The sequence below is a fragment of the Hordeum vulgare genome, chromosome 4H (assembly GCF_904849725.1).
Source record: "Hordeum vulgare subsp. vulgare chromosome 4H, MorexV3_pseudomolecules_assembly, whole genome shotgun sequence".
Lineage (NCBI taxonomy): Eukaryota > Viridiplantae > Streptophyta > Magnoliopsida > Poales > Poaceae > Hordeum > Hordeum vulgare.
The window spans coordinates 495,571,972-495,595,259 of record NC_058521.1 but is presented as its reverse complement, the minus strand read 5'-3'; the positions used below and the strand labels follow the sequence as shown (position 1 = coordinate 495,595,259).

The window sequence follows — 23,288 nt, the reverse complement described above, 5'->3', positions numbered from 1 at the left end:
TTCCTCCGCGTCACCGGCCGCTCCTCTCCTTCCTCCGCGCCGCCGGCCGCTCCTCTCCTTCCTCCGTGCCGCCAGCCGCACCTCTTCTTCCTCCGCGCCGTCGGCCGCTTCTCTCCTTGCTCCACGTCGTCGGACGCGCCGCCGGCCGCTCATCTCCTACCTCCGCGTCGTCGGTCGCTCCTATCCTTCCTCCATGCCGCGACCCCTCCTCTTCCTCTGTCACCAGCCGGTCGTCTCCTTCCTTCGCACTACCGAGGTTGCACCCTTATCCTTTATTTATATCCCTCAAACCAAACAAACACATGGGATAACGCCACCCTTTCAACCAAACAAAAAATTGGCTATCCCTAACCAGGTGGTTGGGGATGCCCTCAACCACCCTAGCATGTCCCTGCAACCAAATGCACCCTTAGATGACTGGAACAACCGCCCCACTACCGCCCAACTTCCGCTTGGAAACAGAGAGGAATCACCCTCCAAAAGATAACCCATTTTAATCATATTTTTATATGATTTTTAAATTACATGAAAGGCTTAAGATAATACTGTCTAACCAAAGATTGTATCTATCCCTACTAATAAAGCACCGACGGCTTCTGCCGTACGTCGAGGCGATTTTGCAAAAACGCCCTTACGGTCTTGGGTATTCAACCCGCACTCCTCACTGCGGGAGAAAGAAAACGAAGCGAGATGTTTTTGTGGCTGCAGATCGAGGGGAGGAGCCCCTCAGCCAGCCCCTGCTCGAGCCCTGTCGAGCCCCTCCTCAGCCGGGACCCCGAGGATCCCGCAGCGCCTCCCCGCTGGCCATCGCCGGCCCGCGCCGCTCGGAGCCGTCCTGCCCATGCTCTAGGAGGGAGACGACGGGAGGAACGACGAGGCGCCCGCGCCAGTCTCCGGCAACGGACTCTCGACGCCAGATCCGCTCCTTCGGCAGCCCGGATCTCGCCAGATCCATGGCCCCTCGCCCGTTCCGGCCAGCCGCCGTGCCACGCGCCGCTCGGAGCCGTCCTGCCCATGCTCCAGGAGGGAGACGACGGGAGGAACGATGAGGCGCCCGCGCCAGCACCGCTCGAGTGGGTTCGTGCGACACGGATCAGGCTGGGATCAGGCGTGGCATTGCGTTGTCCTCCTGCGTGGTTTGTGAAGCCTCCACCTTGGCCAAATCCAAGGTTTGAATGCTTCAGCCAACAACTGAATGTTGCACAGAAATTACAGCCTGATTGACAGTTTCCTCAAGCTCTGCTTATCATCCTCAAAACCCGATGACAAACAACGGATCAATATCGTCAAAGCGAAAACGATGACGGATAACAAATCATCCACCAACAAAATAGTTGATGTGGCCACGGAACACGGAACTGTCCAAGCAAAGAGGCAATTAAGCCTTATTGACTAGAGGAAAAGCGAGCCGAAAATGAAAGGGACATCACTATTTGTTTAATGAGTCAGATTATTCGTGTGTGCGTAATTTTCCAGACAGAAAAACTATGTTTTCCAGGGCCCTTTGCTGTTACTATTTCCCAGTCATGACAACTGAGAACAGCAAACTGATTGGCATGGGTATTAAACTCTACGGGCACGCAAAAAAGCTGATGTTTTCACAGCTTCAAAGCATCTCAGCAAGAAAAAAAAGTTGGCACAGGTCCACTGTTTCATCAGTAGACATGCCCTTAATGGTGGTGGTGGTCGTCCTCATCATCATGTCCATCAGGGTTTCCTCCGTTCCCAATAACCTCAAGCTGCCGAAACAAAGTGACAATTTCAAAGCTCAGAAGCATGGAGGCAATGCATGATTTAGCATCTCGTTCAGAAATAGTTCTCACAAGGACAAGCAACTTATGTCAATAGAGATACCAACACACCTTGAAATACTGAGTGCAGACTGGGCATTCGTGTGGCTTGCCTTTCTCCAACCAAAACCACACAACATCATGTTGATCCTCTGAAAAAGGAAAAATGTTGAAACTTGAGCTAATCAGATCCATGCTGGGTTGATGATTATTTCTCCGTAAGATGCAGGAGAAAACTGAATTTTGACAGCCTCTGCTGGTGGAGATGGAATTCTGCATGCAAGGTAACATACCTCCTTCATCACCTGGGCAACCAACAATCCTTTTGTCGAAGTATGATTGAATGATAGCTGGATTTTCCTATGAATGAAGATGTGGACACATATTGATTTAGTTAGTCCACATGAGTAGAAAAATAAACTAAACTGGACAATGATACAAAAGGTACGGTTGAGACAAATGACGCTTCAACATAACACTGTACAAAGTGATACGTCAAAAGAAGAAAACGGAATGGAATGCTCATCTGTGAACTCATAATCATATCAAATAACAGCTGTTCGAAGTCAAGTGGATAAGTTAAATAGGCCGGGCAAATTAATGTGGTAAAACAGAAAGGGATAAGTTAAATAGGCTGCCCTGAGCTCGCCTCCCGTGGAGCCCCGTCGGCCCCATCGTGAGCTGGATCTCGCCGGGTCCGGGTCGGAGGACCCCATCCGCGCCTCCCCAGCCGGTCCTGCCCGCCTCGTTGTCGGCCACCGGAGCCGCGCCGAGCGCCGATGCTTCCCCGCTCGCCGCGCATCGCCCTGGCTCCTCCGCCCGTAGCACCTAACAAGTGCTCTGGTGTAACGCGAGTTTTGCAGAAACCCCTCGAACATTCCCAAAATGACGATTGAATCAACATTCTTACGATGCTGCGTGTTGGATCATGATCCAACGGCCAGGGTTGCACCGTAGCACCAGATATTCTCCCTACCCAACGAGAGGCAAGGTGGGGTCATGTGTCAGTCTCCTCCGCCCGTCGACCAGCGTCCAACGATATCTCGGATCCGCCACGTCCCCAGCCTTCTCCCCGGAGTCCAGATGCAAATCCGTAAGCAAACCCAGAAAACTATCCTCCTCCTCCTCATCCGTACTCATCTCTCTCTACTTTCTCCGCCCCCAGAAGCAACGGACTGAGATCCGGTGCCCCGCTCAAGGCAGGGCACAGCGTGCCCTGAGGCCCACGATCCACCATCCGCTCTCCATCCGACGGACTACAGCGAGTCAACGAAAAATAGGACCAGCCTGCTCTGGCTGCTCCTCCAGGACATGTCTGTACTACACACTAACAGCAAATTCAGTTAGCAGTTAGCACTGGACAACTACAGGATACAAAAGTCAGTAAAATGAAAATAGAGACAGCATCAATAAAGTGTTTAATCTGCAGAATTTAGTACCGAAAATGAACTGAAGAAGAGTTGAACTGGGGCATTCATTATACAATGAATTAGAAAATAAAATCAAAATGAATTGAACAATGTACAAACTTTGAGCATTAGTAACTCAAATTTGGCAACAACAATCTGTTCTTACATAATCCTTGAAGTACATAAATTAGGCCAATCTACTTGCACACTTAGGCCACGAAAGACTATAGTCAGCCCCCAAAATCCAAAATACTATAGTCATCTTTGTCCAAAATACTAGTCAAAATGTCCAAAATACTATCTAACAAGCTTGTACATGTTAGAACAGATCTTCATCATAAACACCACCGGGGGGAGCCATCAACAGTTGTGTGTAACTGATATTTGCTTGAGGCTGTACACCATCATTCTTCTCCACTCTTACTTGAGGCTGTGCACATCATTTTTCTTTTGTTGCTACCATGAAAATTCCAGTATTTAGTCTAGGAATGAGTGGTAACAATATATCATGTATAGATGGGAACATACCTTTCCTGCTTTTTTTTGGATGAGGCACCTTTAGTTAGTTTGCGCTTCCCCTTGAGTAACTTATCAAGCCAACCTTTCTTTCTCCTCAAGTTTTTTGATTGAACCTCTTTTTTCTTGAGCTTTGCGGCACTAAGAAACTCACTAGTTAGTTGCACATTTGGGTCAAGATTTTCTTGGTCATCACATGGCTTGTTCGTAGCATCCATAGTTGCATTGAGTTTCTCCTCTAGTTGTGGACCAACGCAATCAAGTGCATCTTCTAATATCAAACGACACTCAAGATAGTTGGCTATTTTAGCTGCCATAGTGTGAAACTTGTGAGACACACCCCTGTACCAAAGTTGAGCTTCAAACTTTGGATTCTCTACCACATTCCTTCATTGTCTATCTTGTATGCTTCCATTGCGTGCTTCTCTAGTCCATCTCTTTAAGACATAATGTGTTGGTAATGTCTTTATATTCATCAAGTCAAGAACTTTGAGACCATGTCCACACAATATTCCTGTCCTATTGAACATTCCACAACTACATGAAGCTGTTTTGGTCAAAGGATCACCAATCACTATGCGCTCCTCCTCAAATTCTAAATCACCATGCAAACTCCCAATAGCAACCCCAAATTTGTTATTTTCATCCAACACTCTAGCACATGCAGCCATGGATCTCTCATATTCACTTTGAAAAGATTCAAAGATAATTGGAGTGTATTCTTTGCTTGCTAGCACCAACATAGGTGTGTGCATCAGGATTCTTGGCAACTTCTTCCTTTGATCAAATTCAGATTGCAATTCCGTTGTTCTTTTTACCTCCACTGTCCTCTCAAAATGCATCAAGAACCGAACAATATGAAAATCTGATTTCAAATGGTTTTTCAATGAATTGTTGACGCTCTCACTAAGTTGTGTACTTCTCACGCCCAAACTGAACACATCTCTCATATAACATTCAGCCCATTTTTCTTTCAACTTGTAGATACTATCTAACCAAGTTTGCTTGTGCACTTTACTTCTCATATTGTTAAATGCCTCTTCAAACTCTACTTTGTCCTCATAGCCATACATGCATTCACCAAAATCTGTGAGAATATGAGACTCTTCCTCTTCATCTTCACGCTGCCTTCACCCTCCTCTTCATCTTTTTCTTCACCCTTCAGTGGACATAAATGCTTAACAGCATTTTGCATTATATGAAAGGTGCACAATCCATGATATGATTCCGTGAAGACTTTCTCTATAGCTTTCCCCATTGCCGCATCTTGATCCGTATAAATAGTTCTAGGTTGCCTCCCATTATGTGTAGCTAGAAAAGTCTCAAAAAGCCATGTAAATGAGTCACATGTTTCATCAAATAGCAAGGCTGCACCAAAAATGGTGGTTTCTCTAAACTGATTGAGTCCAAGAAAAACACCAAATGGCCTATATTCTTTATTTGTGCCAAATGTTGTATCAAATGTGACAACACCACCAAACTGTGCATAATCAAGAACCATTTTAGCATCAGCCCAGAATATGTTGGTTATATCTTCCTCACAATCCAACTGCAAAGAATATTGGAAAGATGGGTTCTCAATCATTTTGTCATGAAAATACTTCAACATACTACCGGCTTGACCGAAAGCCAACTCTCTTTGCCGCTTGCTTCGCAAATAATTCTTTTGATCATGACAAGTGTAGCCGAGATTAAATGGTCCACCAACTCGACGACAAGCAAGCTCATGTGCAGCTTTGGGCATGATTCCAGAATCCTCGGCAGCTTCTATTTCAAAAGCTTGTAGTTCCGAAATCTTCCTTTGTGATGCCATCAAGTGACATGTTTGTGGCAATTGAAGGTAACGATTGTGTTCCAACATAAGATCTGTGACTTCGTAATTCATTGCTACTCGATCGAGTGATATAATCATGTGAGTTTTGCAATTTGTTCTTGTTTCAGCTCTAACACGCTTTGGCTCATGATCGATTGTTATCCCTTTCTTTCTTATACCCTCATTGGAACAAACAAATTTGCATGAAGTCACTTGACCATCCATCTTGCTTACATGTTTGTTTCTCTTCCTCACATCAAACCCAACAAGGCCTCCATATGCAACCCAACATAGCCAAGCTTCATCCGGTTTTCTAAACCTCATGCCAATTTGAGGCATCCCCTTGTCAATTTCCCCCATTGCAGAACACTTGCAAATGCACAACACTCACAATTGCATAGCACACTAATCAGCAGGAATTCTGTAAAATAAGACAATAAACACATCAATCACACCTCAGATTAATGCATGACAATGGAGACAATATAGGGTAAAGAAACACACAATAAGAAATTTTTCCAACACTATTTTCAGTATTGAAGTAACAATCCAATGACATGGCTAATTTTCAGTACTAAACTAGCAAGTAAGCACAATTTTCAGTTTTGAAATATACATATACAGAGAACAGACAGTGATAACCTGCTCTGTACTGGAGTGGTCGCAGGGGCGGGAGCTCGTCGGAGCGGGGCGGAGCGGAAGGGCGGACGCGGTCGTCGGAGCGGGGCGGGAGGGCGGACGCGGTCGTCGGAGCGGAGCAGAGCGGAGCGGAGCGGGAGGGCGGACGCGGTCGTCGGAGCGGGGCGGGAGGGCGGACGCCGTCGTCGGAGCGGAGCGGGAGGGCGGACGCGGTCGTCAGAGCGGGGCGGGAGGACGGACGCAGTCGTCGGAGCTCGTCGGAGCGGGGCGGGAGGGCGGACGCGGTCGTCGGAGCTCGTCGGAGCGGGGCGGGGATGAGAAGACGACGTGGGGCGGAGGGGATTGCCGGCGCCGTTTATCCAGTGGCCGCCGCCGGAGATCCCATGGCGCCCTTCCCCACGGCGGCGACGACGGCACAGCTCCACGGCGGCGACTACAGATCGACCGATCCCTTTCCTCCCCCGGATCGTTGTCGCTTCGTGAGCAGGCTGGTCATATTTTTTCGTTGACTCGCTGTAGTCCGTCGGATGGGGAGTGGATGGTGGATGGTGGGTCTCAGGGCACAGCGTGCCCTGCCTTGAGCGGGGCACGGGATCTCAGTCGAGATATTTTTGTGGCTGCAGATCGAGGGGAGGAGCCCCTGAGCCAGCCCTGCTCGAGCCCTGTCGAGCCCCTCCTCAGCCGGGACCCCGAGGATCCCGCAGCGCCTCCCCGCTGGCCATCGCCGGCCCGCGCCGCTCGGAGCCGTCCTGCCCGTGCTCCAGGAGGGAGACGACGGGAGGAACGACGAGGCGCCCGCGCCAGTCTCCGGCAACGGACTCTCGACGCCAGATCCGCTCCTTCGGCAGCCCGGATCTCGCCGGATCCGTGGCCCCTCGCCCGTTCCGGCCAGCCGCCGTGCCACGCGCCGCTCGGAGCCGTCCTGCCCATGCTCCAGGAGGGAGACGACGGGAGGAACGATGAGGCGCCCGCGCCAGCACCGCTCGAGTGGGTTCGTGCGACACGGATCAGGCTGGGATCAGGCGTGGCGTTGCGTTGTCCTCCGGCGTGGTTGGTAAAGCCTCCACCTTGGCCAAATCCAAGGTTTGAATGCTTCAGCCAACAACTGAATGTTGCAGAGAAATTACAGCCTGATTGACAGTTTCCTCAAGCTCTGCTTATCATCCTCAAAACCCGATGACAAACAACGGATCAATATCGTCAAAGCGAAAACGATGCCGGATAACAAATCATCCACCAACAAAATAGTTGATGTGGCCACGGAACACGGAACTGTCCAAGCAAAGAGGCAATTAAGCCTTATTGACTAGAGGAAAAGCGAGCCGAAAATGAAAGGGACATCACTATTTGTTTAATGAATCAGATTATTCGTGTGTGCGTAATTTTCCAGACAGAAAAACTATGTTTTCCAGGGCCCTTTGCTGTTACTATTTCCCAGTCATGACAACTGAGAACAGCAAACTGATTGGCATGGGTATTAAACTCTACGGGCACGCAAAAAAGCTGATGTTTTCACAGCTTCAAAGCATCTCAGCAAGAAAAAAAAGTTGGCACAGGTCCACTGTTTCATCAGTAGACATGCCCTTAATGGTGGTGGTGGTCGTCCTCATCATCATGTCCATCAGGGTTTCCTCCGTTCCCAATAACCTCAAGCTGCCGAAACAAAGTGACAATTTCAAAGCTCAGAAGCATGGAGGCAATGCATGATTTAGCATCTCGTTCAGAAATAGTTCTCACAAGGACAAGCAACTTATGTCAATAGAGATACCAACACACCTTGAAATACTGAGTGCAGACTGGGCATTCGTGTGGCTTGCCTTTCTCCAACCAAAACCACACAACATCATGCTGATCCTCTGAAAAAGGAAAAATGTTGAAACTTGAGCTAATCAGATTCATGCTGGGTTGATGATTATTTCTCCGTAAGATGCAGGAGAAAACTGAATTTTGACAGCCTCTGCTGGTGGAGATGGAATTCTGCATGCAAGGTAACATACCTCCTTCATCACCTGGGCAACCAACAATCCTTTTGTCGAAGTATGATTGAATGATAGCTGGATTTTCCTATGAATGAAGATGTGGACACATATTGATTTAGTTAGTCCACATGAGTAGAAAAATAAACTAAACTGGACAATGATACAAAAGGTACGGTTGAGCCAAATGACGCTTCAACATAACACTGTACAAAGTGATATGTCAAAAGAAGAAAACGGAATGGAATGCTCATCTGTGAACTCATAATCATATCAAATAACAGCTGTTCGAAGTCAAGTGGATAAGTTAAATAGGCCGGGCAAATTAATGTGGTAAAACAGAAAGGGATAAGTTAAATAGGCTGCCCCGAGCTCGCCTCCCGTGAAGCCCCGTCGGCCCCATCGTGAGCTGAATCTCGCCGGGTACGGGTCGGAGGACCCCATCCGCGCCTCCCCAGCCGGTCCTGCCCGCCTCGTTGTCGGCCACCGGAGCCGCGCCGAGCGCCGATGCTTCCCCGCTCGCCGCGCATCGCCCTGGCTCCCGTCGTCCCGAGCGCGACCGCTTCAGATCGGGATCCTACCGCGTTGACCGCAAGGTGGGCCAGCCCAGTGGAGCTCCTCCCTTCGCCAGCCCAGCTCGCAGCCCCGGCCTGCTAGGCCGCCCCACCGGGCCGTGAGTAGGTTGAGAGGGAAAGTAGGATTAGATTGCGGTACTGTGTACTCTAGAAAGGAAAAGATCGGTGATGGTCTTTTTTCAAAAAACAAAACATTATTACCACTCAATAAAATTGATAATTATTATTAAAAAAGTAATCCAATTTTTATGTAAGCATTACATTATATTTTAAAACTTTAAAAGAAACTCCTTCCGTCCAAAAATAGATGTCTTACATTTAACATTATAATTGTCATTTATTAAAATTAATGCCGCATAATGATAAAACAAGTAGGTTTTGCATTTTTTTCTAGCCCAGTGCAACGCACGGGCATTTGTACTAGTATGCCCTAACACGATACGAGAGCGAGATGCTCTACACAACTAGGAAGAATCTATGGTGCTAAGGTAGCACCTAACAAGTGCTCTGGTGTAACGCGAGTTTTGCAGAAACCCCTCGAACATTCCCAAAATGACGATTGAATCAACATTCTTACGATGCTGCGTGTTGGATCATGATCCAACGGCCAGGGTTGCACCGTAGCACCAGATATTCTCCCTACCCAACGAGAGGCAAGGTGGGGTCATGTGTCAGTCTCCTCCGCCCGTCGACCAGCGTCCAGCGATATCTCGGATCCGCCACGTCCCCAGCCTTCTCCCCGGAGTTCAGATGCAAATCCGTAAGCACACCCAGAAAACTATCCTCCTCCTCCTCATCCGTACTCATCTCTCTCTACTTTCTCCGCCCCCAGAAGCAACTCAGAGCCGACCCCTCCCCCCAATTTCCCTTCTCTTCCCCGGCGACGTCCCCAAGCCCACCAACTCCGGCCAGATCGACGCCCCCCTCGAGCTCCACACCACCCCACGGCTCCCCGCTTCCCCTCTCGGTGCCCCCGTACAGTTGCCCGCCCCGAACCCTAGCCATTTCGCGCCCCGAGGTATCCGCCCCCCTGTACCTCTAGTGTTAATACTTTTGGTTTTGGGGAGGCGTCGCCACTGGCTGTGGGGTGGGTAAATACTCGGGCCACCCACCATGGGGGAGGGTTCTGAGCGGCCTCCTCACTCGCGCCCCACCCGGGCGCAAAACCCTAGCTGTGAGGAGGAGGAGGAGGAGGAGGAGGATGCCGCGGCCACCAGCCGGGTCAAAGACGAGATTGCTGACGATCTCAACGCCGACCCCGCGGAGGACGAGGATGAAGAGGTGGTGGTGGAGGAGGGCGAGGACGAGGTGCTCGTCGCCTCCGACGACGACGACGGGGCGGCGGACGGCGCCGGAGGGGACGAGGACTTCGTGCCGCGCACCCTGGAGGAAGCTCTCGTGCCGCGGGTGGGCACGGTGTTCGACTCCGTCGACGAGGCGTTCTCGCTCTACAAGGCATACGCCTTCCGCATGGGATTCCACGCCGTGCGCCGCACCTGCCACAACTACGAGGGGATTCGCTACCGCTCCACCTTCAGCTGCACTCAGGCTGGCAAGTCCCGGGAAGGGGCCGCCCCGTCGGAAGTTCCAGGCGCCCGCTACCCGCTCCGCAACAAGCGCGGGGCAGCCACCCGGGAGAAGCGGGCTCGGCGTACCACCGCCGAGAAGACTGGATGCAAGGCGATGCTGGTCATCCGTGACAAGCGGGTGAACGATAGGTGGAAGGTGGAGTTTGTTGACTTGGACCATAACCATCCTTGCACGCCTGATATGGTGAGGTTTTTGAAAGCCTACAGGGAGATGCCCGACTCAGCCAAGAAGAAGGCCAAGATTACCAGGGAGATGGATGAGATGGTGGAGAAGTCATTGAGTGAGATTGCTGAGACCAGGAAGTTTCCGAGTCGCCCCAAGCGGAGTGTCAGTGGTGGAGCTGCTGTTGGTGGGTTGAGGTTTAACAGAACCGACAGTTTTGTGCAGCGCTTTGGGGACGAAGACCTCATTGCAGTCAAGAAGTTCATCGAAATGATGCAGGAAAAGAAACCAAACTTCATTCATAGCTGGGATCTTGATCAGGAAAGTCGCTTGAAGAATTTTTTCTGGACAGATTTGAGGTCTCAGGCCCAGTACTGCTACTTTGGTGATGTCATTTCACTTGATGTAATGTACCTGCAGCACTCTCGTGCTAGCCTCCCTTTGGCCACGCTCCTTGGGGTGAATAACCATGGCCACCTTGTGCTACTTGGTTGTGGTCTGCTCTCCAAAGACAGTAAAGAGAACTATGTGTGGTTGTTGAAGAGATGGCTGAGCTGTATGAATGGCAAACCACCAGAGGCGATTACAACCAGTTACTCAGATGTTGTGGCAGAGGCTGTGGCTGAGGTCTTGCCAGATTCAAGGCACCGCTTCTGCTTTTGGCATATATTGAAGAAGCTCCAAGAAAACGTGGGACGTACACATGAGAAAGAGGCAATTTCTTTGAGATTCAAGGAGGTTGTTTATGACACAGTCACTCTTACTGACTTTGAAAAGGAGTGGGAGGCCATGGTTGAGCATTATAAGCTCAAAGATAATGAATGGTTCTCTGCACTGTACAGCTGCCGGAAGCAGTGGGCTCCAGGTTATGTCAATCATTCGTTTTGGGCTGGCACGTCTGCTATCAGGAAGGTTGAAAAACCAGATCCATACTTTGATGGTGTTGTGACAAGTAAAACCACATTACCAGTTTTCCTTGAGCAATATGAGACTACCCTCAGAGGGAAGCTGGAAAGGGAAGCATACGATGATTTGCGCTCCTATTATTCTAGGCTCACTTTGCTGTCAGGATTACCATTTGAGGAGCAACTTGTGAAGCTCTATACAGTACCCATGTTTCAGGCATTCCAAGACGAGATCAAGCAATTAATGCATGTTATTTGTAAAGAGGTAGACAGGAGCGGGAATTCAATTACCTATATGGCCAGCGAGTTAATACAGGGCAAGAAGGTTGACTATACGGTTGTCTACAATAATTCTGACAAGGATGTTTGGTGCATTTGTCGCTCTTTTCCATCACGGGGCATTCTTTGCAGCCATGCTCTGTCTGTTCTGAAGCAAGAGAATGTGTTGATGCTGCCATCAAAGTACATCCTCAGCCGCTGGAGGAAGGACTTCAGAATTATTCACGCGTCTGCAAGCTCGAACTCGGTGGCATTGCAGAGAGATTTGAGCATTTTTGATTATCTGTACGTGTGTGGCCATGAATATTTTGAAGATGTTATCGATATTGGGGCTAGAGAACCTGAGCTGAAGGAGTTTGTGTTGTCTGCTATGAAAGAGGCGAAGGACAAGCTAGTAAGGCCTGGCCAGACCCAGCAAGGTGATCAGCGGGTTGATGTAAATATGGCAGTAACTGGTCAGGTATCCGCTGATAGAAGAGTTGATGTGAACATGGCATCAAACACCACATCCATCATTCACAGGGACAGAAGGGTTGAGGCAAACCTGCCATTAAACACAAGAGCCCTGGTTCATGAGGATAACATGGCGTCCAATACCACATCCCTGATCCACGGGGACAGAAGAGCTGATATGGAAATGCAAACGCCCCACCTTATCCACAGAGAGGGAAGAGTTGACATGAACATGGCAGCCCCTCACTTGATGCAGAGGGAGAGAAGAGTAGACGTGAATATGGCGTCTCCTCACCTGATCCATGGGGACAGAAGAGTTGATATGAACCTGGGGTCGCCACACTTCATACACAGCGACAGAAGAGTTGATATGAACATGGCATCCCCTCATCTGATACATGGGGACAGGAGAGTCGATATGAACATGGCATCACCACACCTGATACACGGAGACAGAAGAGTTGATATGAACATGACATCCCCTCACCTGATACACGGTGACACAAGAGTGGATATGAACATGGTATCCACTTCTCAGGATGATGGTATGCACACTTTTGATTTGGTGAACGTCAACCTGGAGAGTTCTTTGCCAATGGCTGCAACAGATTTCATGCAAATGCATACACACCCACCAGTTTACCATCCCAAACAACTCCTCAATATGAGAGATCAGGTGATGGACTCAAACAAGAGATCCAATGTGGAAACCAATACGTATTTCATCGGAGGTGGAATGCATGTGGGGTAGTTTAACTGTCTACTACTGTAACATTTGTTTAGAAAGGGATACGACCTTCTTGTATGTTGATATGTATGTTCTTAGTTCAGGCAGTACCATTAATCAACTAGTTTGTACTAATTGCAGATTAATCATTGATTGTTGGTAGCTCTCCTGTACCAATTTTCCCCCTGTTTGGCAGCTGTAGCTAGCTACTTGAATGACATTGTTCTCTGCATATTGTTGATATAGATAGTAATACGTTGCCATCTGGTAATTGCAAGCGGGATAAGTTTCACAGCTTAGATGATGTTTGTTCTGGTTTGAGCTGTTGGTAGCACTGTATTGCTTTGTGCTTTCTCACATGTTTGATGTGCATGCCATTTTTTGTGCTGGCAGCTTACCCAGACATGCAATTTAAATTTAAAGTCTGGTTATTATGGTTACAACTTCGTCACAAGCTATCTTGCAGTTTAACCGCCCTGGCTCTTTTTTGGCTGTCGTGCATCTTCTGGAACAAAATTGGTTAGGTATTATGGAAATATTTCTTGTAGCTGTGTTGTTTGAGAAGGTGGCAGCTTGTTATATTTCAGGGTTAAGGTAGAAGCTTCACGTCCTCACGTCCAGTGCACAGCATTGCTTCAACCTGGCCCCCTGTTCTACACGAGCACTTGGTTAATATTTGCCTTCTGCTGTGATGCAGGACCTGATGCGTATTGGCATGCTAACTTTGATCTTCACATTTCATTGGAAAACTATATGAGCCAAGCCTGTGGTATTCGCTTTGTTTGATTCAAACTGCCTATAATTGCTTGGAAATGTCTCAAAATCGTGTTTAAGGAGGCGTTTTGAGAGTTTCATCTAAAAATCATCTCTAGCCTGGATGCAGCTTTTTGAGACATTTTTTCAGAAAAGCCTCAAATTGGTAGAGATTCTGAGGTGATTCTCCTAATTGATTGAGGGGTTTCTCAGAAATCGCCTCCAAATTGATGGATGTTTTGAGGCGAATCTCAGCACCTTGGGCATGCAGGTATGTTCAAACTTCATCCCTTCCCTGTTCCTTCTTTTATTTAAGAAGAAATGCAAAAGCTTTGCCTTTCATTGATTTAAGCAAGGAAAAACAGGAAGAGTCCTAGTTATTGAATCACAGAAGGGAGAGAAATCTCCACGTCTGAAATCGTCAAGATTGGCCAAAAGCTAAACAAGGCCGACATCAAAGCATCCAGACCTGAACCTGAACAAGAATATCATTGCCATTCGTCCTGTTCTCCATCATGAAGATTGGAGCCATCGGACTTACAGAGTCATTTTCAAGGGTTGATGAAGCAAAGTGCTGCAAGAAAAAAAAAACATATGCCACAACTTTATTACATCATCCTGATACATATCAACATTAGTAGTCTTTTTCGGATTTTCAGAACTTCAGCAAGGTGCACTCTTCAGCTCTTTCAACCTAAAATGTTTGCACAACAACTGAACAGAATCAGAGTATCCCGAGTTCTTCGACACAGATTAGCTAGTAATCCCTCCGTAAAGAAATATGAGTGTTTAGATCACTTTCTTTAAAGAAGGGTAGTATCCAGTGTTTCAGGTGTAGATGGTAACCTCTCATCTTTAGAGATTTTACGTTCAACAGACAATACGTGATTTTTCGTTTGACTTATCTCTAAACTGCGAAAGAATACATTGTAGGAATGTATAGAGTTGCCATACTAACAAGTAGTACAACTCATTCTAAGTAGACAATTTACTAGTTTGCATTGCTCTAATAGATTTTGGAATATTTTATTCCATCGGACTAGCATTGCTGGAACAATTATTGTTTCTTGCCTGTTTGTCTACAAAGAGGAGGAATCTGGTTTCGCCCCCTCCTTCCTACTAACAACATTTATGAAACATGTCATGAGCATGCAGCTTCGACCACAAGACTTTTTGTGACTCCTCTGCATGGATCTCCGAAGTTCTTTGCTGACACCGGCACACTGCAACTGCTCACCCCGACGCATGCCTGCAGAGTTCCCCGCAGCATTGTCAGTATCATGAAGATAAACACTACAGAAAGACATAGCAAGTGTGGAAGTGGAACAGATTAGAGTTACCTCCTGAGCGACTGCCAGAGCCTGAGAGCTGCTGCATTCGCCATGGCTGTAGCTCCCACAGGTGCCACTCGGTGTCCCGAAGCTTGCAAACTTGATACTGCTGATGACCTGACCTTCTTTGGGGCATTCCAGACGAAGTGCTGGCCCGGACCTCTGTAATTTCTGCTGGGAAGAGACCCAGCTATCGATTTGGTCGGGATGATCCTCAGACACGTGTGCGCACACACTTTCTGTCTGTTTCGTCGTGAAGGATATCTTGCTTGGGTTACCGCCGAACTGCTCAAAAAGGACTATATCATTGCTGCCAGGTTGGAGAAACGAACGGGGCACATGGTACCTGTTTAACAAGGTAAGAAATTGAATTCGTCATTCCATTGTAGCAGTTCATATGTTTGCTGTGCGAAGAGGAAGTGTTGTGGCGGTCATAAATTTAATGCTGAAACCATCTGGCCTTCATTTGTAAGTACCAATGAGTTACCAATATAGTATTACTGCCAGGTCTCAGAGTAAAAGCTAAATGGAACACCCAAATAATACATTTAATTGACAGGATGCTTAAACCATTCTAGTATTAGCCAATCACAACATATAAAACATTAGAATGAGCTCTGCCTGTAGGTAGAGAGAGATGGTATAAATATTCATGGAGAGGATCCTTACAAAATCTGCGATGGCTGTCCACATTTCTTCAGGCATTTGGTTGCGCTGTAAGATCCTCTGTAGTTGCATGAATTAACACAGCCGCTTTGTGGAGCAATATTTGTTGGCCAGTAGCGACCAATGCTCTGCCCGTTCACCCATGCCTCACCTTTCCCCATTCCTGTGAAGTCTATGGCAACAGGATCATCGCCTGCAGGAGCTGTAAATTTGCTCTGCATTTTGAGCATTGCAGTTAGAGCATTGATTCCCAAGGTAAAAAACTCTTAAGTAAAATCGGCCAATCACATTAGAATGTTCATCTGCAGACAACTGAGCTTGTAATGGCTCTACAGTACTACACATATTCAAATGCTACCAAGCTACCATAGTTTCATGGTCGGAGGATCATACTGACCTTGTACCAGGTCAAAGGGTTATTGGTTGGGTAAGAGTTATCTGATACCCATTCCGGAGAGGCCTCTGAAGGATTATACAGGTGCAGGTCTTCTCCTCTGAGTCCAATCTGGAGTGATCAAATATTTTGATAAGGAAAAAGGCAACAATTCTATACACTATGGTTTATCCATACTAGTTAATGGATTCGAAGACAACATTTGCCAATAATTGCTTAACCCAGATTACTGAGTTTACGCACCTGGTATGTCCATTCCGCAGAAGATAGATCGAGCGTACCCTTCGGTCCAGTCAGCTTTACTGGACCGGTAATTCCAGCACCAACTAGGTCAAAGAATGCACCATAGTTCTGAAGCCACAGTAGAGTTAAGGAGGTACAATGTTAGTAACTTGGTATTAGATGTGATTTTTCAATTTTGAATACACATTTTAAAATGTCAAAGTACAGATGGACAGCAAAATGGAGTAGAGTGGATATTGACTCACCGTCAGGCCAACTGTTGCACTCAGAAGATCTATTTTATTCTTCCCAGTTACAAGTGTAACTGGTGTTGTCAATGAGATCAGGGAGCTACTAGCACTGCCCTTACTGCTACCTGGTAAGATTTCAATACTTATACATTTCAGTACACAAAATGCACCTTACAAATGTCATCTGAATGAGTTTGCATTTTCTTCTCACACATTACCTGCCAACTTGCCATTGATGAAGACCTGAAGAACATGCCCAAGTGAGTTGACAAGCAGATTGGACTGACTACCATTCAGATACGGTTCACCACCCGCCACGACGATGCTGCACAAAGTAGAAACCAGTCAGTAAAACCTGTCACCGCCAGCTTAGGGATCACCATCTGCACAAGTACAGCTAAGAGTGCAATCCTGTACCTTGTTGAGTACCACAGGAAATCGCTGGCGTCCGCGGTGGTGTTTATCTGCTCCATCAGCCCAGGCTTTGTCAAGGCGTTCTCCTTTGTGATACCGACAGGCTCTACGGCGTAGCTCCAGCTAGATGCAGCGAGTTCTGCTTCGACGGATGAACCGTCAGACGCCTGAGTGCTGAACCCCAGGTTTCTCATCTGTGTAGATGCTACCTGAGAGTTGATCTGCGAAGAGTAGTATCGTTTGTGTACCGTAATCAGATCCAAGGTCAGCATTTGTTCCAGAAACACGGCTTCTTTGTCTTAAAACAAGGCAAGTGCACATACCTGGGCAGTGTTGAGCACCACATTCTTGCAGTCAGGAAGGATGCTGACAGACCACGCGGGGAGTTTATATGCCTTGCCGTTGAAAGTGACAGTCTTATCAGACTGATCGTCTATATTCGCAAGGAATGCTGCACACAGTGAACCGGACTTGTATACGTGTGCCTGAAGCCAGAAGAAAATGCAGATACCATCATCATCATCATCATCATTAAGCACAACAGAACATACCATAAAGGTATATACACTATCATTCCTGAACAAGATTTGCTCCGCGACGCTGATTGATTTGTCTTTCTTTTCTCGTTAAAACGAAAGTTGCTTTGCCCTCTTTTTTTGGCTAAATAAAAGTTGCTTTTGTGAAAAGCGGATCGCGTACCTCTGCATTTTGACCGAGGGACATGTATGATGGATCGGTTGCTATGAGCGCAGGCTCGCACATCTTTATCGCCTTATGGACATCCCTCAAGTGGCCCCACTTTGGCTGCCTCACCAGCCCTGAATCACGCATTGCGAGAAGGGCAAAATCAAACGCATTGTTCAGGAACCGAAGGAGAAAATCGAGACACGGGCAGCTCAAAGGAAGAAGACGGGTGCTCACCGTACTCGTCGATGGGGGCGTCGTAGTCGTAGCTCGTGGATATGAACGGACCTCCGGAGCTGCGGCCGAAGTTGGTCCCTCCGTGGTACTACCGACAGAGTAGAGTTAAGAGTTAAGAAAGACCCGGCCGGAGTTAGTCACAGGAGCAGCGCAGAGCAGAGGACCATCCATCAGCTGTGGGCGCACGTACCATGTAGTAGTTCTGCAGGGTGCCGCCACGCTGGTAGAAGCGCGCGACGGCGAAGGCGAGGTCCTCGGTGGGGCGGTAGGGCACGGCGCCGCCGAAGGAGAGGAACCAGCCGCTCCAGTTCTCTGTCCACAGCTTGGGCCTGCTGGGCAAGCTGGGCGTGAACTGGTCGCAGTAGAACCCGTTGCACGTGTTGATCTGCACCCATCCATGTTTTTTTTTCCCAGTTCATTCAGATTCAGTCTCGCTGCCGTCCGGTAATAACAACGATGACCCAGGGGCGCGGCGAGCCGACAATGGATGAAAAAAAAAATGAACTTACGAGGGGTTCTGGCGCGTCGGTCTGCTGGCACATGACCCAGGGCACGCCGGTGTCGAGCGCCACGGCCATCCCGGCGGCCCACCGGATGTACGACTTCCCCGCCGCGCCGTAGGAGGCGGCGATGTTGCCGTACTCGTTCTCGATCTGCGACAGGATGATGGGCCCGCCCTGCGACGCGTACAGCCCCGCGCCCTTCATCGTCGCCACCACCTTCTCCGTGAACCGCTGCATCTCCGTCTGCACCCACACCACACCACACCACCCAACCCGAATCATCCACCGAATCATTTCACTCATGATGGATCGATCGATCAAGCTGCATTGCTCGCACAATTATGCCGCCGCGTACCTTGAAAGGCTCGTTGTCGGTGCGGAGCTTGATCCCCGGGATGAAGTGCAGCCATAGCGGGAAGCCTCTGCGGTCGGGGTCACACGATCAACAAACGGCACACGGTTAGGCTCCATCGCTCCGCTCCGCTCCTCCTACTGAAACCGAGATCGGACAGGGGGAAATTGTGTAGAGTCGGAATCCAGACCCGTAGTTCCACTCGGCGCAGACGTAGGGGCCGATCCTGAGGTGCACGTAGAGCCCGGCGTCGGCGGCGGCCTTGACGAACCTCACCAGGTCATTCCTGCCCTCGAAGTCGTACTGTCACGTTGCGGCTCGTAACCGTCAGAGTTTTCGTGGCTTGATTTTGCAACAGCAAGTAGTAGCACATACCGATACAATGCAATACACAATATATTATTTACTATGCAAAATGTCACTAGTTCGAAGGGAGCTCATGATAGACGACAGTGTACGATCGGTAAGTAATTAAAGAGAGCTTGGGAGCGAGTGGGAAGAATAAAGCATAGGGTGCAGGGGAAGCAAGCACTGCCCTTTCACACATGACATGACGACCAGCTGGAGGAGATGATTTGAGAAAAGGAGAAACGAAAGTAGTATGACACTAGAGAAAATAGCACAGCAGCAAGAGAGAGAGAGAGAGAGAGGTTGATGGCCGGTATGGAGTGGAGAACGTGCCTGTCCCCGGACGGGCTCGTGGACGTCCCAGAAGACGTACGTCTCGACCACGTCCAGGCCGCCGTCCTTGGCCTTCTGCATCAGCCCCGGCCACATCTGCAATCAACGCCAGCCAGTGTTGAGCTATCCTCGGAGAAGAGAGTAGGGAGAGGCCACGCACAGACGAGAAAGAAAGAAAGCAAAAGAGAGCCGGACGTACGTCGGGGGTGCTCCGCGGGTAGTGGATGGAGCCGGAGACGAGCACGCGGCGCACGCCGTCGATGACCAGCGCGCGGTGGTCGTACGTCACGTTGGTCGCCGCCGACGTCCCCGCCAGGCAGAGCAGCGCGAGCAGCAGGGCCGCCGCCGCGCTCGGCAGCCTGCCGACGGCCGCCATTGCTTTGTCGCTCTCCTGAGAAGAAACAGCGACAAGGACTGCACCTTGTTCGTGGGATGATGGCGTTCGGTGTACTAGCCGAGCTAGTAGCGCGGTGGACGTGGAGTGGAGTGAGGGCGACGAGCAGCAGCTGGAGTTGCTCGGTGGGGGGCGGTGAGAGAAAAGAAAAAGAAAGAGAGGAGAGAAGCCGGAGGCTGCTGCTGCTGCTGCTAGCTCGGTGCCTCGGTGTGTGGCTTGGCTTCCCAGGCGAAATGGGATTTTAACGGAGCAGCAGAGCGCACACACACCAGAGACACTACTGGTGGTTTAATATACACCCCATGGGCAGGGCACAAACGAAATGCACCTCGCTTTCTCGCTTTGTTTGTTCCTTGTGGTCTTGTGGTTTGTGGATGCGGTGGTGGTGGTGGTGCCGTGCCCCTCCTCCTTCTCCCACCGCGATTAAAAAGGCTTTTTTGCGCGCTCGCGGCAGGCAATGGGGTGGGTGTGGAGTGTGGCCGTGTTCTCTCTCGTGGATCTTCCCTGCTCTTGACCTGCCCCGGGCGTCCGGTTTTGCTGCTGCTTGCAAGCAACGGCAACAATGGCGGACACCTGGGGTGCGCGATCGCGATGAGAAAACGAGATTGAACTGGATCGGATCGGATAGACGGGAGGGAGAAAGAATTTACTCCTGCTGCGAGTTGCTAGCAGCAGTAGTTAATGGCGGCGGCGTGATGGTTCGGTGGTACACACGGCGTGGATGATTGATGGGTGGGCCGCGGGAGTAATGCAAGCATCTTCCTTCCTTGCTGCCTCTCACCCTCTTTTCTCCCTCGCTGAAAATTACACCCCCCTCTTCTTTTTTTTACTTGCTGCAGAGAGCGTTTAGTATTCCCCCTCGCCGTACGCCTCCGGGCATGTGCTCTTGGCATTGGCCTCGCAAAGAAAGATAGAAAATGGGGCCGGCTAGCTACACCGACAGGGGTCGTGTGCGGTGACCGGCCGGCGTTGTCGCTTGTCGATCCCCAGCCCCGTTACCAGCACGTAGCGCTAGTTGTACCACGTCTGCCGCTCAGGTCTAGAACGGCCTTGTCGCTTCCCCGTCCCCGCGCGCGTATCATATGCTGCACTGCCGGCGTCCTGGACTGTCCCGCGGCGAAGGATCCATCTCCTTTTCGTTTCTTATCTTGTGCTAGAAAAATGGAAATGGCGAGGGTGGAAAGTGGTGGCTTAATTTTGGAGCAGTGGAAGTGGAAGATGATGACGCGGCGAGCTGTAGACAGGAGCCAGTTGTCGCTGCCGTGCGTAGGGATTTTTTTTAAAGGAGGATGACCCCAGGCATGTGCATCTGGAAGATGCATGCAGCCATTTTATTAATTATTCACAAATATCTTATAAAGCAATACATCAATATATCTGAAGCCGTTCTCTTGGCAATATCTGTCGCTACTCCTATCCAATGATGAAGGGGTGCAGAAAGTGTAAGCCACATACCCAGACCTCTCACCTAGCCTAACATCTAAAGCCGAAGGCCCCGACCGAGCCACATACCGGGTCAGGGGCACAAACCGGTCCAACGCACCCTCATAGGTTGTCGCCGCCGCTTTCCATCAATCCATCTTCAGAAGAGTTACTGACGCATCGACCTTGCAGGGCCTGCCGTCGATGCCCCCACGGTGCCAGACAACGCCTCCTCCCAACGCGCGCTCATCATCACGCATCCGTCGTCGAGACTTTGCTGCGCCTCGCCGCCGAGACTCCACGACATCAATGTGTCACAAGGAACGCCGCTCCATCGTTGATGCCGCCCAATGATCCCTCGAGCCCGTGTGTACCTCCATGAATGACGCCCCCAAGAGGGAAACAACACCAGAGCATCGCCGCCATCCAATCTACTGATCTAGGGTTTCCCCCGAAGGTAGCAAAGAGTGGCCTTGAACTTCTCCTCAGCGATGCCTTCAGGAAGGAAATGACGTAGACAACGCCGCCATCGCCGGCTTTGGCAGTAGCCGAAAGCAAGCTTTTACCCAGATCTGTTCGAAGAACCCATCTCTCCTGCACGGGCCACCACATCCTGCGACGTCCCCAGAAAGCGGGATCCCAAGATCCGCCGCCACCGGCAACGTCACAAGGACCCACCACCTGATCGTCATCCCTGACGAAGGGGATGACGCCACCACCATGTTCAGATCCAGCATCATCCGAGAAGGAGAACCGATCTGGAGTTGTGAACCCCAGATCCGCCGGCAGCCCCCGCAGCGCCGTCAGGATCCCGTCGGGCCGCTGCCCGAGCGTGCCAACTCCGCGTCCATGCCGTACGCCCAGGAACGCCGTCGCATCTCAGCCAGAGGATCCCCTCGTGAAGAAGGGAGGAAGGCCCGCCGTCCGCCGTCCGTCGGGCGAGCTTCGCTCGCCGGCCTCCTCCGGCGGCGGCGGGAAGCAGGGGAGGAGGGAGGTCGAGGGCGGCGGCGGCTAGGGCGCCCGAGTCGCCTCCCTGGAGGCGACACGAGCGTTTCTGTGATCTTGTTGCTTCGGATCAGGATCGCGAGCGGAGAAGGCTAGCGCTGCACCTTTCTCTCAAGCCGTTGGGAGATGGGGTGATCAACCAGGAAATCAGCTATGATGTCGTGTGTAGGGATGTAGAGCAACATCCGATCCGTTCCGTTTCCAAGTTAAAATATCTCAGATCAGTTGTAATTTTTTTGTCGAATTACTTTAATTTGGGCAAATATTATGTTATGCGGATTTATGTGGGATGTCCGCCTACATCCCTACTCGTGCGGCTTCGTGAGGTCATAGAGAGATGATTTTTCTTGCAACAGTGGGTGAAGTTGTGGAAAGAGACGGAAACTTGTCTACCGTCTGGGCTGCCTTCTGGATACGTCACATACGATGCGTGGACGGATGCATAATATAACACATGTGATGAATATTGTGATCCTAGATTTTATTCCTTCAGGCTGCGCTTGATCTGAATGTAAATACAAATCTATTTCTCTTACGGGTGTAACTTAACTTAACGGTCAAGAGCGATTTGCGGGCGGAATAAAAACAGAGGACGGTCCGTATTTTTTTTACTTCTAAGTGGAAATGATGTTCCAAACAGGGCCTTATGCACGATGAAGAAAATATTCCCTCACTTTACTGAAGCTTGTACCACAACATTTTGCTCTAAATAGGGCCACCTAACAAAGACCCTATGTACACATTTCTTTATATTGCAAAATAATAATGATACTCTCTTCGATCTATATTAGTTTACATTGTTTTAGCATGACTTTCGCATAGAAGTTTCCTTAACAGGTCGGTGTGCACGATTTTGTGGCACGGTAGCCTTATCGCATGAGAATCCTGTGAGGCAGCTAGGCAACTGCTACTCCCAAAATCTTTAATAATGTCCTAGGCTAGGCAGGTGATACGTTTCATGATGAAACTAAGTTGTGTTTTGTTCAATCGACACTCAAATTACACATGCACATCGATGGCGTGCCGAGCTGTAGACAGGAGCGAGTTGTCAATCACTGCCGTACTCGTGCTGCTTCGCCACGTGAGAGAGGATTTTTTGGCAACAACGGCAAACAAGTCCATCACATGTCGAAGCTAAACCTAGG

At 49.5% G+C, this 23,288-nt stretch overlaps 2 protein-coding genes and 2 long non-coding RNA genes across 4 annotated transcripts; 1 reads left to right on the top strand and 3 right to left on the bottom strand.

Moving 5' to 3' along the window:
* Positions 1-1,459: 1,459 nt before the first annotated feature.
* On the bottom strand, positions 1,460-1,944 carry LOC123449123. The gene is made up of 2 exons (XR_006631960.1): positions 1,863-1,944; positions 1,460-1,739 (listed from the first exon to the last, which is right to left on the bottom strand). It is a non-coding gene; the product is annotated as an uncharacterized LOC123449123 (long non-coding RNA).
* A 5,596-nt stretch (positions 1,945-7,540) lies between these two features.
* LOC123449122 lies at positions 7,541-8,026 on the bottom strand. Its single transcript, XR_006631959.1, has 2 exons — positions 7,944-8,026; positions 7,541-7,820 (listed from the first exon to the last, which is right to left on the bottom strand). It is a non-coding gene; the product is annotated as an uncharacterized LOC123449122 (long non-coding RNA).
* Positions 8,027-9,477: 1,451 nt separating this feature from the next.
* Positions 9,478-13,105, top strand: LOC123449119 (protein FAR1-RELATED SEQUENCE 6-like). The gene has a single exon (XM_045126212.1). The coding sequence runs from the start codon at positions 9,832-9,834 to the stop codon at positions 12,856-12,858; it is 3,027 nt and encodes a 1,008-aa protein (XP_044982147.1). The 5' UTR covers positions 9,478-9,831; the 3' UTR covers positions 12,859-13,105.
* A 1,370-nt stretch (positions 13,106-14,475) lies between these two features.
* On the bottom strand, positions 14,476-20,468 carry LOC123449121 (beta-galactosidase 6). Its single transcript, XM_045126213.1, has 17 exons — positions 19,522-20,468; positions 19,323-19,418; positions 18,832-18,944; positions 18,645-18,711; positions 18,296-18,532; positions 17,977-18,171; positions 17,787-17,874; positions 17,565-17,683; positions 17,189-17,350; positions 16,869-17,086; positions 16,670-16,776; positions 16,467-16,576; positions 16,222-16,329; positions 15,982-16,089; positions 15,588-15,799; positions 14,928-15,264; positions 14,476-14,836 (listed from the first exon to the last, which is right to left on the bottom strand). Exons 1-17 carry the CDS (start codon positions 19,696-19,698, stop codon positions 14,729-14,731), a joined length of 2,562 nt encoding a protein of 853 aa, XP_044982148.1. The 5' UTR covers positions 19,699-20,468; the 3' UTR covers positions 14,476-14,728.
* Positions 20,469-23,288: the final 2,820 nt, after the last annotated feature.